General features: G+C 32.4%; 1 protein-coding gene across 1 annotated transcript; it reads right to left on the minus strand.

Annotated features, from left to right (window-relative positions):
• Positions 1–11,336: 11,336 nt before the first annotated feature.
• On the minus strand, positions 11,337–13,904 carry LOC142623943 (putative N-acetyltransferase HLS1). The gene is made up of 3 exons (XM_075797430.1): positions 13,246–13,904; positions 12,808–13,001; positions 11,337–12,529 (listed from the first exon to the last, which is right to left on the minus strand). The coding sequence occupies exons 1-3, from the start codon at positions 13,420–13,422 to the stop codon at positions 11,665–11,667; spliced, it is 1,236 nt and encodes a 411-aa protein (XP_075653545.1). The 5' UTR covers positions 13,423–13,904; the 3' UTR covers positions 11,337–11,664.
• Positions 13,905–17,099: the final 3,195 nt, after the last annotated feature.

Here is a 17,099-nt window from a genome sequence, read left to right on the forward strand (position 1 = left end):
TCTAAATCCAAATTTATTAAAATAATAATAATAAATCTCAAACTCGTAATATCTAAAATTTTAAGTATAACATTTATTGTTGCTACACTTTTTTGAGCCACATTAATGTAAGTTACCTCGATTTGACTAAATCTAAGTGAAATTCTTTCTAAACATAAATGTTATGAATATACAAGTGTATTCTTTAGGGCAATTATTCATTTGCTTTAATTTCATCACTTTTAAATGAATTGCATGAAGTTGATTATACATTTAAGCAAAATAAATAAATACATACATATGTATGTATGTATGTATGTATAATTTTTATTTAAATAAATTATTAAAATTATTCATTCTTTTAAAAGAGATTATCATGATAATCAAAACTCATATCAAACTTACACTGAATATGTATAATTTATTCTCTAAATTTTATTGTAGAGAGAGAAAGAGAGACTGCTTGTGACAGGGAACTAAAAAATATAACACCAAAATGTATCAACCCAAAATAGAGTTTTAAAAACCACAATGATTCATCAATATAAAGTAGAGTTAAAAGAAAGAATAAAAAAAATCAAGAGAGAGAATAACCACTTTTTCAAGAGAGAACGTGAGAGAGAATAATAAAAAATTTATAAAAAATAATATGAGAAGAAAAGAAAGTAAAAAAAAAAATGTAGTAATAAACACAAAATTATCCAAGTCATGTCATGTAATAAAATAATATTATATTTTTATATACCATCTTTATAATGCAATATGATAACATTTATGAAATCAAAGAGAACAAAAAAGACAATAACTTAAAAACACAAAACATAATCACATCAACCCAAAGTAGAGTTCCAAATAATACAAAAATTCATCAACAACCTAAAGTAGAGATGCAAGAAAAATATTTTTTTTAAATCCACCAAAATTGAGAGAGGGAAATAACCTTTTGTGTGTGGAAAATAAGAGAGAGAAAGAGAGAAATAACATTTTGTATGTGAAAAAACTATTAATAAAATGGAAAAGAGAATTGTAAATTTATAGTAAAAGGAAGGGAATAAGAAAAGCAAAAAACAAAGGAAGATAAATGGATAGAGGAAAAGTGATATTAAGGTAGATAGTAGTAAGGAAATGAAAAGGTGAAAGGGAGGAGAAAAGTTAGAAAAAGTATAACAATAAGTTGGGAAATTAATAAGGAAAAAAAAATAAAAATAAGAGAGAGAATATTGAAAATGAGTGGATGATATGGTCATTGATGTGACTCAACAAGAGTGTAGTAACAATAAATGCTACACTTTAGTTTTTTTTTTTTTAGAAACAAACTAACTACTAAACACACACACACACACACACACACACTTTTTAATTAGGCTCTCTCACCAAGCTCAAATGCATTCCTTAACCCAAACTACCACTACAAGATGACCTAATTCTTGTAGTAGTAGAGTGGGGCTTTAAGCAATGAGAAAAAGTTACACTCAAGCGATGTTGGACAACACCCACTTTATTTCTTTTTGAGAAACAAACTATACACATCATATATATATATATGTTAAAATAAACTGTTAACTTTTTAGGACATGGTAAAAAATTTCATTATAGTATATAGTTGAATTAATAATAAGTTTAGGTAAAGAAATTTAGTATTAGCTCTAAATGGGTTGAAACTTGAAACTTGGGAGTAGCTTTTTATTTTTATTTTTATAAGATAGAAATTCTACTATAATATAATTTAAGTGTATATGTGTGTGAAGCTCCCTTTTGAAGATTTGAACCTCGGTTTTTGCCCCCCTCTACACTCTACAAAACTTTATATTTGTGGAGTGACCATCATGCTGAGGGTGCACGGTGGTAAGTTGAAAGTAGTCTTAAATTAGAGAGGTATTTGGAAAAAATTAGAGTTGCAATTAAAATTTATTTTTCTTCTTTATTTGAACTTTCACTTTAATATATTTTATAGATAAAGATTATAGAGATATGGAATTCAAATGATTATATGTAAAATGTTATTTCACATCATTACACTACAAGTTTTTCATTAGGGCTAAATGTCAAAAACTAAGATCACCGCATGCTAAATTTATTATTAATGAATTTATATTAAAATCTCTTTGATTTTAAATCCTCATTACTAAGTATTTTTATATCTATAGCTAATATCTAAAAACCGAAGTATAGCATTTATTATTGTAAAATTTCAATCCATTCCATCCATTTTAGTCTAATTCAGTCCAACTTGGTCCACTTTGGTTTATTTCGGTCTATTCCATCTACTTTGATCCTTTTTGGTCTACTCGGGTTGAGTCGGTCTTAGTTTGAGTCTACGATGGTCGGTTTTAGGTGAAACTGACGGATTGACGAGATCCGGTTGGATCTTAACAAATCTTGTCAAGATCGGTCTAGATTTCAATAGATCTTGTCAGATCTACGTCTGATAGAAAGGGGGAGGTTCAGAGAATGGCAAGCTTCGGCGAGGAGGTCGGTCGGGTTAGTTGGAGTCGGTTTTTCATGTGAAGACTTGCTAACTGACCAGTCAGATTTGGTTTCTGGAAGTAGAGATTCGCCGCCGACCGTCACCGATGTCGGGTCGGACGATTTTTGGTCTGAGTCAGCCGATTTGGGCAAGTGGGTTGATTAGCAGGTCAAGATGAAAAACCTTACTTATATATGCTTCTTCTTTAGCCTGACATTTTCTTATGTTATTAAAGTTTTGTATTTTTTTTTTCATAATATAAGTTAGGGCTGTCCAACCCACCCGGCCACCCACCCGAGCCCGACCCGCCGCCACCCAATCCAACGTCTCCGGCGGTCGAACGTGGGTCCAAACTCTCTAACTTGACCCCACGCGGGTTGGTTGCCGGTTTTACATTTTAAAACCCATGACACCCGACCCGAACCAAAACAATCATCCTCTCCGAAAAATATTACAAATTTTGGACCAAATCTGGTGAGGTCCTTCGAGGCCCGGTGACGTTTTGGTGTTCCTCAACTCCAATCCGACCATCCTTGGTCTTCCTTTGCTCAGATTCAGTGTTCCTCAACTCTGATCCGGCCACCCTTGGTCTACCTTCGCTCAGATTTGCTCAAATTTGGCGATATTGGGTTAAATCTAACTTAGATCTACACAAATCCGACTATTCTTGGTTAGATTGGGCTCCAATCTGCTCAAATCCGGTGATAATCCATTAGATCCGGTGGCCTTCAACTCAGATCAACGAAGATAAATCTTCTCCTCCGCTCGCTGTCGCTCATCATCGAACTCGACTGACCCGACTGTTTGCTCCCTTGAGCCCGACCGACTCAACCCGTGGTGGTCGACGGTCAGTTACGGGTCCGTTTTTGTTCCACCCGATACCAGTGGGTCAGGTCTGGGTTGGGTTCAAAACTGACCCGGCCCGACCCGTGGACAGCCCTAATATAAGTAATGAATTTACTTATATTTGCTTATTCTTTAGCTTGTTTAAAATGTGTAGAGGATGAACCGTTTGCAAGGAATATTAGAAACAAATTCTAACTACACATTACATTATTTACAAAATATTTTACCTTATATAATAATTGAATGTAAAATGCATTATGTTTGCTTGGAACGAACAAAAAAAAAAAAAAACACATTCAAATAACAAATATATATATATATATATATAATTTAATATAAAAAATTTAATATATTGCATCAACTATACTTCGTTAGAAAATAGCCATATCATTTTTGGAAGAATTTGAAATTAACTCTTATAAAACTCATCTACTATTTTTATTTTTAACTTAAAAAAAAAAACCAAATAGTCAAATTTTTCTGCGCTGCGACTAGTTGTCTTAAAACCCCACGCCCTTTTCCCTTTTGTCTGCTCTTACCTTCCCTCTCCTTCTCTTTTTCTTCTTCTTTTTGAGCAGTGGAATTCGAAAGTTTTGTCGGGCCCTGATGTAAGGGCACGAGCCTATTAAGAGTGTCCCAATAAAACACGGCCTTCAGTCCAAAGCCCTTAATAAAGGGCTGAAAAGTTAGAAGGACCACAAGACTTTCTCCTGGGTCTGGGCCCGTTTCAGCTCATTGTAACCATAGTGGCACTCTCTTTCTCTTTGTTGCCTGACCAAAAGAGTGTCATCCTCATATTCATTGACCCAATTTTTTTTTTCTTTTTTAAATCCATCATAGAAATAAGAAGTTACAATTTGTAACAATACTCTATCTACGAAAGTTCACTGGGATGAGTCATTTCAATGCTGTAAAAGCTTTTCTAAAAAGGGAATCTTTCTTTTGAGAATTGGACTTATATGGTTTTATAACTAAATATACAATAAATTGACCTTGACTTGATATTAAGGGTCACTCCAAGTCTTAATCAAAAATGCTAACCACAAATTTAGCCATGTTCCAACTAAAAAAGATAAGCCTAGATATAATTAGGACAAAAAATGCATCTAGTCAAGGTGGGGTTTTCTTAATTTATGTTCCCCCTAAATTTTTATCAAATTCTAAAGACTTTAAGCATATCCTTTAGACCAAGTTCACTAATTAAAAAGATGCTCTTGCAGACAATTCATTTTGAATGACTAAAGTCTCTCACATCAAACACTACCTAACATCACTCCTCAAAATTCCTAATCCACAAGAAAGAGAGGATAGAGTCATAGAGAGAGAGAGAGAGAGAGAGAGAGAGAGAGAACCTAAATGGCACATTTAAACTTTAAACCACTTTTTATAGGTTTTATCCTCTCAAAGTTTCAACAATTGCCTCGCAATTCCTTAAGAACTTGGCAAAGATAGGAAAGTCGATGCGGTCTAAGTTTGACTATTAATTTTGCTACTGTTTGAGTTGTACTTGTACCCCACCTTCTTCATACCTAAACCACCAAAATATTACTAGTAGTTCAAGTCAACCAGATGCGAGAATTAAAAAAGGGGCTAAACATTGATAAAAAATCCTTGTCTTTGGAAAAATCTTTTGGTAGGAGACTTGAAAAATAGGACTTTGGAGAGTGAGCTTCCACACAGACCACACCTTGATATCTTTAATCTATAAATTAAAGTATTATTACTACATTCACGCCTACTTACCTAATTCAAACTTGAGCAAGTGTGCCCATGTTTGTTTTTATACAATCAAACTTGTTTGACACTTTTTTAATTTATTTGTGATGACTCCATGTTTCATTAGTAAGGAGATATATAACAGATTGAAAGTTGCATGTGGGATTATAATAAAATTTTGATGCTATAAACTATATATGATGAAACATTGTTTAATCGTGATTGATTGGACTTCACCTGCTTTTATATATATATAGAGAGACATATATATTATTGAGATTGCTTAGATTCAAAACTATAAAAGAAGATACTTCTACAACATTGATAGATGTTTGATTTGACAACTAAAAAAATTAGATATTTTTTTTTAAAGGAAAAAAATTAGATATTATGATGTTAATGAAAATGTTTATATATTTAGGTATAAACAAGAGAGGGCGGTTGGGTTTTTTATTTTATTTTTGGAAGGAGTAATGAGATGAGATTATTTTTTGACAAATTGTAATTTGTATAATTTTTGATAAACAAATTGTTATTATACAAATTGTTATTTGTATAATTATTATGTACATAGAGAGGATTTTATTTTTTAAAAATATATTAATTTTTAAAGTTATTGTGTACATAGAGCAAACTTGTATTTTTTTAAATATATTAATTTCTGAAGTTATTGTGTACATAGAGAGAACTTGTATTTTTTTAAATATATTAATTTCTAAAGTTATTACGTACATAGAGAGAATTTAAAAGAAATTACTATTACTTACTCTCTTTTTTTTGTTTAGAGTCATAATTTTTCATTCATAACTAAATTTCTTATAACATCTTTTATATAGTTCACACATTACAATATAGTTCACACATCACAAAAGGTTATAGAGTTACCACATCACAATATATATATATATATATATATATATATATATATATATATTTAATGTGATATGGATAATTTTTTTTTTTTAATTTATAGGAACATGTGGTAGCTATGGTTGTATACATGGAGTAGTGGGAAGTTTACTTTATGTTGGGTAGGAACATTGTATCTATCTACTATGTAGTGGGGAGTTTTTACACGGTAGGGTTTATTGTTTTTAATTTTGGTCAATTTACGGTTTTAACCTCATTTCTTATATTTTAGGAATAAGGATAAGTCAATTAAATTATGGATATATTTTGCAAGTAAAAAAAATAATAACTAACTTATAAAACCCTCTTAATATATAGAAAAAACTCTTTTAAAAATAAATAGTTATTCCCTAGTATGACAAGATTTTTCATCGAATACTAAACATGCCTTTTCCAACCATAAAAATAAAAAAATTGGTTCGGTTCACTATTTGTTTTATTGGAATATAAATGGTGGATATTTGACACTAATAGTAAAATACTAGTCGTTAATCTGTGTAATGTATGAGAACCTACCTATTTGTGAGGTAGACTAAAATAATTTTATAAAATATTAAATTGATTAAGAAACTACATCATTGCATGATTTGCTCTTGTAAGACTTCAATTTATATTACAATTTGATATATAAGTCATTGCTTGAATGTGCAATAAGTTAAAAAAAGATATTAAAACTTTTGAAAGACTAAAAATATTAAAAAATTAGATGATTTACTGCTTATAAATTATTGAAACAAATATATATATATATATGACTAAACAATAGAAAAATATAAGAGAAAGATAAGTTACATTCAAAAAAATAATTCATGGTTATACCTATTGAAAGAAATCAAAAGATTTAGAGCCTATAAATTATAGATAATATGTATGTGCGAGCGCGCGTGCGAGTGCGTGTGTGCTTGTGACCACACAACATATAAATATAAGAGAAAGATGTGTTACCATCAAAAGAATAATTTAAATGTTAAAACTTTTGAAAGACCAACAAATATTAAAGAATCATAAGATTTACTTTCTATAAATTTTTGAAACAAAACAAAATGTATATAATTACATAGTAGAGAAATATAAAAGAAAAATTGATTACCTTCAAAGGAATAACACATGGTATAGTGATTGAAATTTGCTAAACATGTTCAAATATTGCAAAAACTAACACAAATTCAGATGTTAGAACTTCTAAAATTTCAAAAAAGATATATAATTAAAGAATAAGTTATTGAAATGATTCAAAAAAAATATACGACTATTCAAAAGAGAAATATAAGACTAAGAAAAAAGTACACGAACCCATAAAATAATAAATTTTAAATTTTAACAGGTCTAAACTTTAAATGATGAAAAAAAAATCATATATAGTCACAGACATATGGTTTGGTGGTTCATGTACAAAAATCACTTTTTAAAAAATACATGAAAAACCATAAAATACATTTTTTTTAACAAAGTAGAGGAGAGGAAAATAATAGAAGAAGAGCTCATACCTTTACTCAGCTTTAAAAAAAAAATTTGGGGTTTGCACTATTTTTATAATGTTCATGATTAACCTTGCAAATTTGGAGATAAATTATCAACATTTGAATTTGAGTTTAAGTCAGACTTGTTAGAGAGATAGAGTTTCATTCCTTGTTAAGTTTGGACTTTGGTGGCTGTTGAGGTCAAAAATTAATCTTCCTTGGGTTGAAGTTGATATTGTTAATTAAAAAAAGTTGAATAATTTTATTTTAAAAAAATGATAATGATGTGGCAAGTTCTGGAGAGGTCAATAAAAACCAAATGCTTCGGTTATATATATATATATATAACATCTTTTTTTTCTTTTAATTTTTTGAGGAAAATAGTATTTATAATTTTATATTTTTTTTATATAAAAAAAATCTTAGGTTAATGTCCTAGTTCAATGTATCTAGTCATCACCTAAAATTTCAATTTTACCACTAAAATCGAGTAGATTTTGTGCTTACTCTTGATTGACTCCAGCTTTTATATCCCACTATGCCCTTCATCTTCACAGTTGGTTCCTCACATATGCAACTTGTGGAAAAATTATAAGATCTTTATGGTAGATAAGTAATATGGTCCATCATTCCACTAAAAGATTTTTACTTATTTAAACAGAAACTAATTACCGATTCAGTAATTTTAAATAAATGAGAGTTCTTTAATGGAATGGTGAACAAATGATGTTGTCCATCAGAGAACTGTATAATTTCTCCAAGTTGTGGGAAACATAGTTAAAACAAGGTTCAAATTGATGGTTTAGAAGTAAACTAGCTTTTTGGTTGAAGCAACTAACAAATAGGCATGTGTCAAATTAAGTTATGGATCTAGATATTCTTACTTGGAATGTTAAAATAGTTCGAGTCAAATCTTATTAATACAATGTGAATTAGCTTAGCCCTTTTTTTTTTGGGGGGAAAGTTAACATCCAAATCTTTTTTGTTACATACGCGAAATACATATATATATGAAGAAAGTAAAGAAGGTACTGCTACAAAATGATGCAATCATGAAGGATGAAACTGCTATGAAATCTCTTATTTTTCATCTCAAACTCTTATTTTTATATTTTAAATAACTTTACACACTTTTTTATACACTTTTTTACACACACGTATTTTAAATAATTACAAAAATCTCATCTCAAACTGCTTTATCAAACCTCTTAAAATAACTTAAATTTCCAGCTGGAAACCAGAGTGCATACACCTGTCAGAATGTAATAACAAGAATTGGTGCCACTTACGGCATTCACATTAATTTGTTATTACAACCTTTCCCACCGTCCCCCCTTCGTGATTCTTATGATCTCTTTTTTAAATTTTTTTGGTTGCAAAACCCGTGAAGAGAAAAGCTGTTATATCTTCTTGGACCGGTGTGATCACTGACTGAGCACCAGAGATTGCTTTTTCTGGCATGCACAATCATAAACCATATCTGGTGTCACTTGTACTTGCTTTTGCCACTTCATTTATTAAATTTATCCATGTTTGGACTTTTTGTCATCTTTCACTTGCCATGATATAGTTTGTAATTGGATTATATGAGCGTGTATTATATACTCCCTACTATATTTAATCTAGCTATATCAAAGATATTGAAGATGAGTTTTAATTGTGATTTTCTTTTTTCGCAATAATTAATGTTCTATTATTGTTTTATTGTTATACATTTAAGCTTTATAAAGTATTGGTATTAGAACAATGTGTGTTAGTAGAATACTTTTACGATCCCATTATACATCACTTCTTTCTTTTATAAAGCAATAAAAAAAAAAATTGTTGTTAGTAGAATATTCCGATAGAACGCACTGGATTTTTATTCCTAAATAAAGTCTTTCACCTAAAATAGATATTCACTCTTATCATTTTATTGATGTAGAACCCTAACGCTAATACATTTGCAGTGTATAAAGTAATTCTAAGACCACAATTTTTTGCGACACAACTATGATATAACATGCAATGAGTAGTTGCATATTACAATTAGAAACATTAGAATTGTAACAAAGTTATGACACAAGAAGTTATGACCTTAGAATTAGACTAGTATATATGCATTACACGTGCACTAAATACCCAAAATGGTAGTAGTAGAAAGTCACAATCGCAAAACCGAGTATGGTACAAAAATCCAAACTGGGACCGCCTAATACAAGGGGAAAGAAATCAAGAGGTGCTTATAGCAATATACCAAAATAAGTCTATTACATCAAATGTTAATAAAACAAAATTAGTATATCAGTATTATACACAATATTACATCTACAAGTTAAAATTTGTTGTAATAGTAACTTAAGAGTGGTATATTATTGCATTAACAATAATCAATTGCAATAACTTATAATTATCAGTTACAATATAAGCTTTAATACCTTATGGCATTAGAGAAATTTAATGCAATAACTTAAAATGACGAAATTTTTGCAATAATTTGATACAAATTATTTATGCAATCTATTACAACAAAAATTTCAAAGTGATATTTTATTGCAACAAAGATATCATATTTGATATTAATTATTTTACAATTTATTGCAACAACAAACATGAAGCAAAGATATCATTGCAATAACTTGATATTAATTATTTTATAACCTATTGTAATGACAAACATGAAGTAATTATTTATTTTTATCAATTATTTACAATCTATTACAATAAGATTTGTAAAATTATAGCTTTTATTACAAGATATTTGAAGCATTAAATTGTTTATTGTAATAACATATATACATCATTGCATCAAAGTTGTCTTTAAAATATCTAGAATTTATTGTAACGAAATTAATAATTAATGTTCTATTACTGTTTTATTCTTAAACATTTACGCTCTATAAACCATCGGTATTAGAACAATATGAGTTAGTAGAATACTCATATGATCCCATTATACATAACTTCTTTCTTTTATAAAGTAATAGAAAACAATACTTTATTTTATAGAGTAATAGAAAACAATACTGTAGTTAGTAGAACACTCGATGGGACGCATTGGATTCTTATTCCAAAAAAAGTCTTTCACCTAAAAGAGATATTCAGTCCTATTGTTTTATTGATGTAAAACCTTCATACTAATACATTCATACTATAGAGTAATTTTAAGACTACAATCTTTTGTAACACAACTCTCTGAAGTAGCATAGAGTAAATAACTGCGTATCACAATTAATAACATTAGAGTTGTGACATAAAAGCTATGGTCTTAGAATTAGAGCATCATATATGCATTACGACACCAGTAGGAAGTCACAATTGCAGGACCTCTTTGTATGGTACAAAAATACCAGTAGGAAGTCACAATCGCAGGACCTCTTTGTATGGTACAAAAATCCAAATCAAGACCACCTAATACGAGGGGAAAGAAAACGAGAGGTGCTTATAGCGGAAAAGACGAGGAAGAAAGGGAAAAAAAAAAACCCCACTCACTCCACTTGAAAATGCAAAACCCAGCGCACAGCAAAAAACAAGTAGTCTCCCATCAAAATTTTCAATCGGATAAAAAGTAGCCGAAGGAATCCCCCAACACCACCGAGGTTCATTCACAAAAGTATCCCATTATTATATTTATTATTTTCGTTGTAGTTCTGTAAATGTATATGTTTAATTAAGGGACAAATTTACCCAGTCCCCTAAGTCAAAATCAAAAATTGTGATTCTCTCATCCACTACCTCCTTACCCTTAATTAGAAAGATATTATAAGAACCCGATAAATCAAATAGGATAAGGTAAGGTCCCTCACAGCATATCAGCATATAATCCAGGACAAATAAAACACGTCCTGGCCAAAAAGTTCCGTTGAAAAGATTTTCTACATGCACAGGATATTCCCAAAGAAAGACACATGATTTCTCATCCCCATTAGAGAACCCTTCTTTTAGATTTTTAGAATAACTAAAAGCAAAGGCTCAAAAGATATACCAACGCAACCCCACATGAAATTAAGCCTGCGTTTTGATCGAAGAGGATCTAAAAAGCCACATCCATTTACAAAAAAAAAAAAAAAAAAAAAAGCTCTTACCGTGAAGGCTAGGCATGAACCCAAAAAAAAAAAAAAAATCCTGAATATTCCCTTATTTACAACAAAAACCCATACCTTCTTCATTCTCTCTTTTTCCATCCCTTAATCCTTACCCTACAAAAAACAAACCCCCTTTTTTTTTTTGGTAGTGTTTTTGTTTTTGTTTTTTTCTCCTAGCTCACTATTTTCTGTGCTATTGGTTTTGTTTTAACTAGGATTAGATTTAGACCTCTCTGGGGTCGACAAAAATGGACAATCCAGGTGGAGATTTGGTCCAGTCACCGACAGAGCCGTCACTATAGTCCTCCCCAAGCCTCTTGATACACCATAAATCCTCATCACACGATAGCCATTTCCAGTGAGGTATTCCAGATTTTAACGGTTCACGATTCGAGACCTCCGTGGCCACCACACCACACCCAAGTTCTTTAGCCAGGTTGTGAGCGTGTGCGCACAGCACTGTCACCATTTTCCCTGCGCTTCGGCCTTCACCCCCAAGCCCATACAAAAAATGACCCCCAAACGGCCTAAACAGCTCCGGCACCGACGGTAGCTTCAAAAACGGCAACGCCCTGTCCACGATCCGTGTCGTTTTGGCAAGAGCACGCGCCGCCAGCGACGCGCCTCGTACTTCCAGCGTAAACACCTCCTTACAGTTCCAAACACTGACCACCGCCCACGACTCAGGCGGGTCGGACAGAAACCGATCCGACCCGGGCCACGTGTCCGCGCTGTAACTCCCACGTGGCACGGCCAGAAACGTACCGAGACTCAGCCTGTTGTTGAGCACCGAGTCAATGTCGCGCGGGAAAAACTCGGTGGTGGAGAATCGCTTCCGGTAGAGTGACTCGGCGTCGGAGGGACTGAGTCTCATAACGGTGACTTTGTCAGAGAGCCCGAGTCGGTGAGCGAACACAGGGTTGACGAGGATCGAAGGTGTACGGAACTTGGAGTAGCCGCATTTGTCGGTGAACAACTTAACCGAAGCTAGGTTGTCATTTTCGGTAGCCATGTACGAATATTCAGCGCCATTTTCTCCAAACCACTTCTCCATTTGACGCACCAGCTTTAACCCTATTCCCATTCTCCTAAACCACGCACAAACACAAACACAAACACAAACACAAACAAAACATAAAAACAAATCAGTTGAAATTATTTAATGAATCCCATTATTATATTCCCATAACGAAATATAAATATATTTTAACACCCAATAATTGGAGGGGCATGTTTTTTTTCTTTCAATAAAGGTGGTTATGACTTTATGATAGTAGAACTAGTGGGTCAATTTCCATGGACCCATTTTTGTAAAAATCTAAGTAGTTTTTATTTATTTATTTTTTTTTTAAGTTGAAATTTTTACCGGTGAGAGGGAGAGACTCGAAGGCCTAAGATGTAGGCAAGTTTGGTGTAAACAGGTACGGGTTTGATAAGTTCATTGGTGTTGTTGTTGGTGTTGATTTTTCCATTTCTGGAGAGCTTTTTGCCACATGTAACGGTTTTGATGCAACCTCTTATTAACCCGACTATCTCTTTCTCTTTGGCCGTCTCAGCTACCTGTTTCAAATACAAAGATAAATACTCAGTATAAAGTGATATTTATTTTCTTTCTTTCTATGTTTTCGGGTTAAGGAAAACCCGAAAAGCAACAAGCTTTTACGGTTATGTATGTTTTATATATATATATATATATATATATATATTTGTCTTCTGAAAAGTTTTTTCTTTTTTTTTTTGGAGGAGAAAAGGACAAAGAGAGTTTTGGGACATAAAGAGGAGTAAATGTGTATTTAGTATTTACCAGCATGAGGAAAGCAGGAGAGTGGCGGACCCGGGAAATAGGGTCACCATGGAGGTCGGTGAAGAGTGAGATCTTGCCACTGTTTCCCACTTCACATCTCCTTTCTAAATCTTCGACTTCTAAAAGGTCTTTCTTCAGGTCCAACTCTCTCACAACTATCACACCCTCTGCTTCCATAATATCTCTCTCTTTCTTTTTCTCTCTCTCTCTCTTTATATTTATGGAACAGTAGAAGTGGCACAACTAACTAAGCAAAGCGAAGCAAAGCAAACCCCACAAGGAAAAAGAAAGCAGAAATTTAAAGAGAGGAGAGACTGTATCGAAACCTTTGTTGTAGGGTGATTGAGCTATATGAGTAAGCAAAAAGCACGAAGAGAAGGGTAAGTTTATATAGGCGAAAGTAGGATGGGGTAAAGGAAGTTATGGGAGAAAGGGGAGGGTTAAAAATCGCAGCTTTTTCAAGGCTAACTAGCTATAATACCTTGAATTAACGTGTCTGATAAGCAAGCAAAGACAAAAATAAACGAGGCCACAGCTCATAAAAATTTTCAGTAACTCTTAAATACCTGATTTGGTTGCTCTTATACCCAAAAACATAAAAAAAAAGAACAGTATGGGGCCGTTAGAGCCTAGGTAGTGAGTATTTAGTTCATCATTGCAGAGCTACAATTGTTCTGCAACGGGTGCCTTTAAATACCTGATTTTTGGGCTTCTCTAAACACCAGAATCCTCCTCCACTTTACTTTTTCCTCACTTTTTTTTTCTCTCTTTATTTATTTCAGTGCTTTTTTGTGTCTCTATCTTTTCCTCATATCTGTCTAACTTTCCGTTTTCTCTCTCTCTCTCTCTCTCTAACAATGATAACAAATTGATAGAAAATAAATAATATAATACATATATGAAATAATCATCATAAAGAAAAGGGCAAAAAATTAAAAAAAAAAAAGAAAAAAAAAAGGGAAAGAAGAGGAAATGGCGGCTATGGCTGCGCAGACTTGTGGTGGGTGTTAGGCTCTTTGGTTTTAATCATTTTAGTTCTACGGATGAAGGCGTTGCCATCATGACCCCATTTATAATCATTACCTTTTATTACACTCTCTGCTCATCATCCCCACACATGATGACCCATTATTATGATCATCATAAACATGCATAGTGCCATGTGGCATCTTCTTCTTTTTTCCATCCATTGCCTTTTCTATCCCACGAGACGAGAATCATGTGCTTTCACTTTTTGCATAAGTATGTCATGTGGTTGAATCTATGGGCTTACATGTAAATCTTTACATGACTCACCATGCACGAAAATTACTGAGGTAAGGTTAACGGATAAAGTTAAAAAAAAAAAGTAAAAATATTCTATTATTTAGATTACCATTACCAATTCTATTTTAGAAAATGATATGTCCATAACATTTTTACAACAAATTATAAGTAGCAGGTTGTTACTAATTGTTATTATTGAGGTAAAAAAGTAATCTTAGTGTTAGGTTTAAGTTTGAACCAGTAACAACTAACCACCTATGATTTGTTGTGAAAATATTGTAAAAATATTGTAGATGTAGCACCTCTCTTCTATTTTTGCCTTAATGGAAAATAGAATAGTAACGTGGCGAAACCAAAACCATCGGTTTCTGAGAGCAATCTCCCTGAACTTTTGGCCGTTGATTTTCATTGCTGACAACTTATGTACAGCAAAAGCCGGTTTCTCACTTTAGTACAAGTATAACGCACAACATAACAACAAATTACACAAATTTTGCCATGATTTAAGCAAATTATACAAGTTATAACACTAAGTATAACAACACCACAAAAATGGTCTCCTCACATCTTTTTTCAAGTTTAGAAGCACCAGTATTAGAGGTATAAATACCCATAGTTACTATTTTAAGAAGCAACAAGCCGAAATCCAGCAACATTTGCAGGTGGGTCTCTTCTTGTTTTTTTACCAAGCTCACAAGGATGTAAAAAATATATATTATTTTAATGAGGAAAGAGAAATGGAAGAAAAAAGAGAGAAATCGAGTTTTTTATATTATTTATTGGTATAGTTTATATTTTTTTATTGAGTTAGATGTAAAAATAGAAACTGTGATGCTGTTTGTAAAATGAAATAGTAAAATAAATAAAGTAGGTTTTGAGAATATAAAATAGACACTTTTTTGCATCCCAAGTACTAGTGCTCTAAACTAATTGGACTTATCCGCTTTGGGGAGCCAGTCCCTCACGGTTTCATTTCAGGCGACATGGGAACGTACGGATCTTCACCCTCTGGGGGCTTTACACCGCAGTCCCACATCGGCAAGAAATCCCTCCCACTCATGGTCCAATTAGTAGTGGTACACTCATGGTCGCTCCAGAAGCTTATAAACCATGAGTGAGAGGGATTTCTTGCCGATGTGGGACTGCGGTGTAAAGCCCCCAGAGGGTGAAGATCCGTACGTTCCCATGTCGCCTGAAATGAAACTGTGAGGGACTGGCTCCCCAAGGCAGATAAGTCCGATTAGTGTCTTCACACTAGTGCTCTAACCCATAGTTATCAAAACCATATTGGAGGCTGACCGGCTGAAGATTTGGTTTATTGTTTAATTCATTGAATTTTAGGCTTATTAATTATATTTTTCATTATTTGTTTGGATGAAATCTATTCCTCCAGATATTTGTTCGGTTGATTTAGCTGGTTTTTCAATTGAGTAATAAAATTCTTGGATGACTTTTTATATTAAAAAAGGTAAATTAATAAATTATAACAAAAAAAAATTACATCATATGACAAAGTTAGAGAATATTATTAAAAAAAAAGCACATCATTTACATAGATCATCCAATAACCAAGTTATATAGTCCAAAAGTCTTGAAACAACATATTTCATAGAAGTTCAAAATAAATTTTTTTGCTTAATCATTAAACCTTAAAGCATAACAAAATTATTTAAATCTCCAAATACAATAGTTTACACAACGCTGCCCTACCATTCTTGATGGGCATCCTAACTAGTGGGTATCCCATATCAATGTTTTTCGAATCTATGTGCCGCCCCCATCCCCCCCCACCCCCCCCCCCCCCCCCCACAAACAAAAAAAGAAGAAGAATCTACACCCTATATAAAATAATTAACCCATATGTAGATATATTAACTCCTGCTGGTAAAAACATGACACAAATCCTTATATTTTTAGCCACTTGATGAGTGCAAAAACCTTATTGGTTGAGCATGAAACAATTATAAAAATTTTCGCAATTGATTAGTGTAAATAAATTGCTGCGCGCATTGAATCAAATAGTGCATTTGATCTCTAAGACCGAGAAAACTCCAGTGTCCTCACAGAATCATACAATAGTCATGTGATTTCAAAATTTTCAATCCTTGTCAAGGGTTCTACTTTCTAGTTGAGCCCCACAAACATTGAGATTAGAAAGGCAAAAGTGTGTGTATTTTCTTTAAGTTAACGTTAGCTGCAGTGTGAATAAGCAAATATTCTTGAATTTAGATTCGTTAAAATTATTAAGATAAAATACTATATAAAATCTTGAATCCTATTTCCTTCATTGTAAAATGATATTTTTTTTCTTAATAGATGAGTAAAATGTTAAAAATATCACATAGGATGATAGGAGTTACTTTAAAAAAACACTGAGCTCTAGTATCATACTCTAATATCATGCATGATAGAGGATCCACATCATGCATGCATGATGGCATGCCATCATAGCGTGCTGAAATTGCCACCATTAATTACTTAGCATAGCTCTGAGAGTTTTTTTTAGTCGAAGGCAAAATAGGGCTTTGATAATGATTGGAATGTCAAGGAACTGTAGACCTCACCATTAATGGGTTTTATAATAAACA

This window comes from Castanea sativa, chromosome 2 (genome assembly GCF_040712315.1).
Source record: "Castanea sativa cultivar Marrone di Chiusa Pesio chromosome 2, ASM4071231v1".
In the NCBI taxonomy this organism is placed as follows: Eukaryota; Viridiplantae; Streptophyta; class Magnoliopsida; order Fagales; family Fagaceae; genus Castanea; species Castanea sativa.

Excerpts from the sequence above, each read along its gene's own strand:
- LOC142623943 (XM_075797430.1), bottom strand. The coding sequence starts at position 13,422 with ATGGAAGCAGAGGGTGTGATAGTTGTGAGAGAGTTGGACCTGAAGAAA. Across the intron at positions 13,002-13,245 it reads CTCCTGCTTTCCTCATGCTG|GTAGCTGAGACGGCCAAAGA; the intron begins GTAAATACTAAA and ends TATTTGAAACAG. Across the intron at positions 12,530-12,807 it reads CGAGTCTCTCCCTCTCACCG|GAGAATGGGAATAGGGTTAA; the intron begins GTAAAAATTTCA and ends TGCGTGGTTTAG.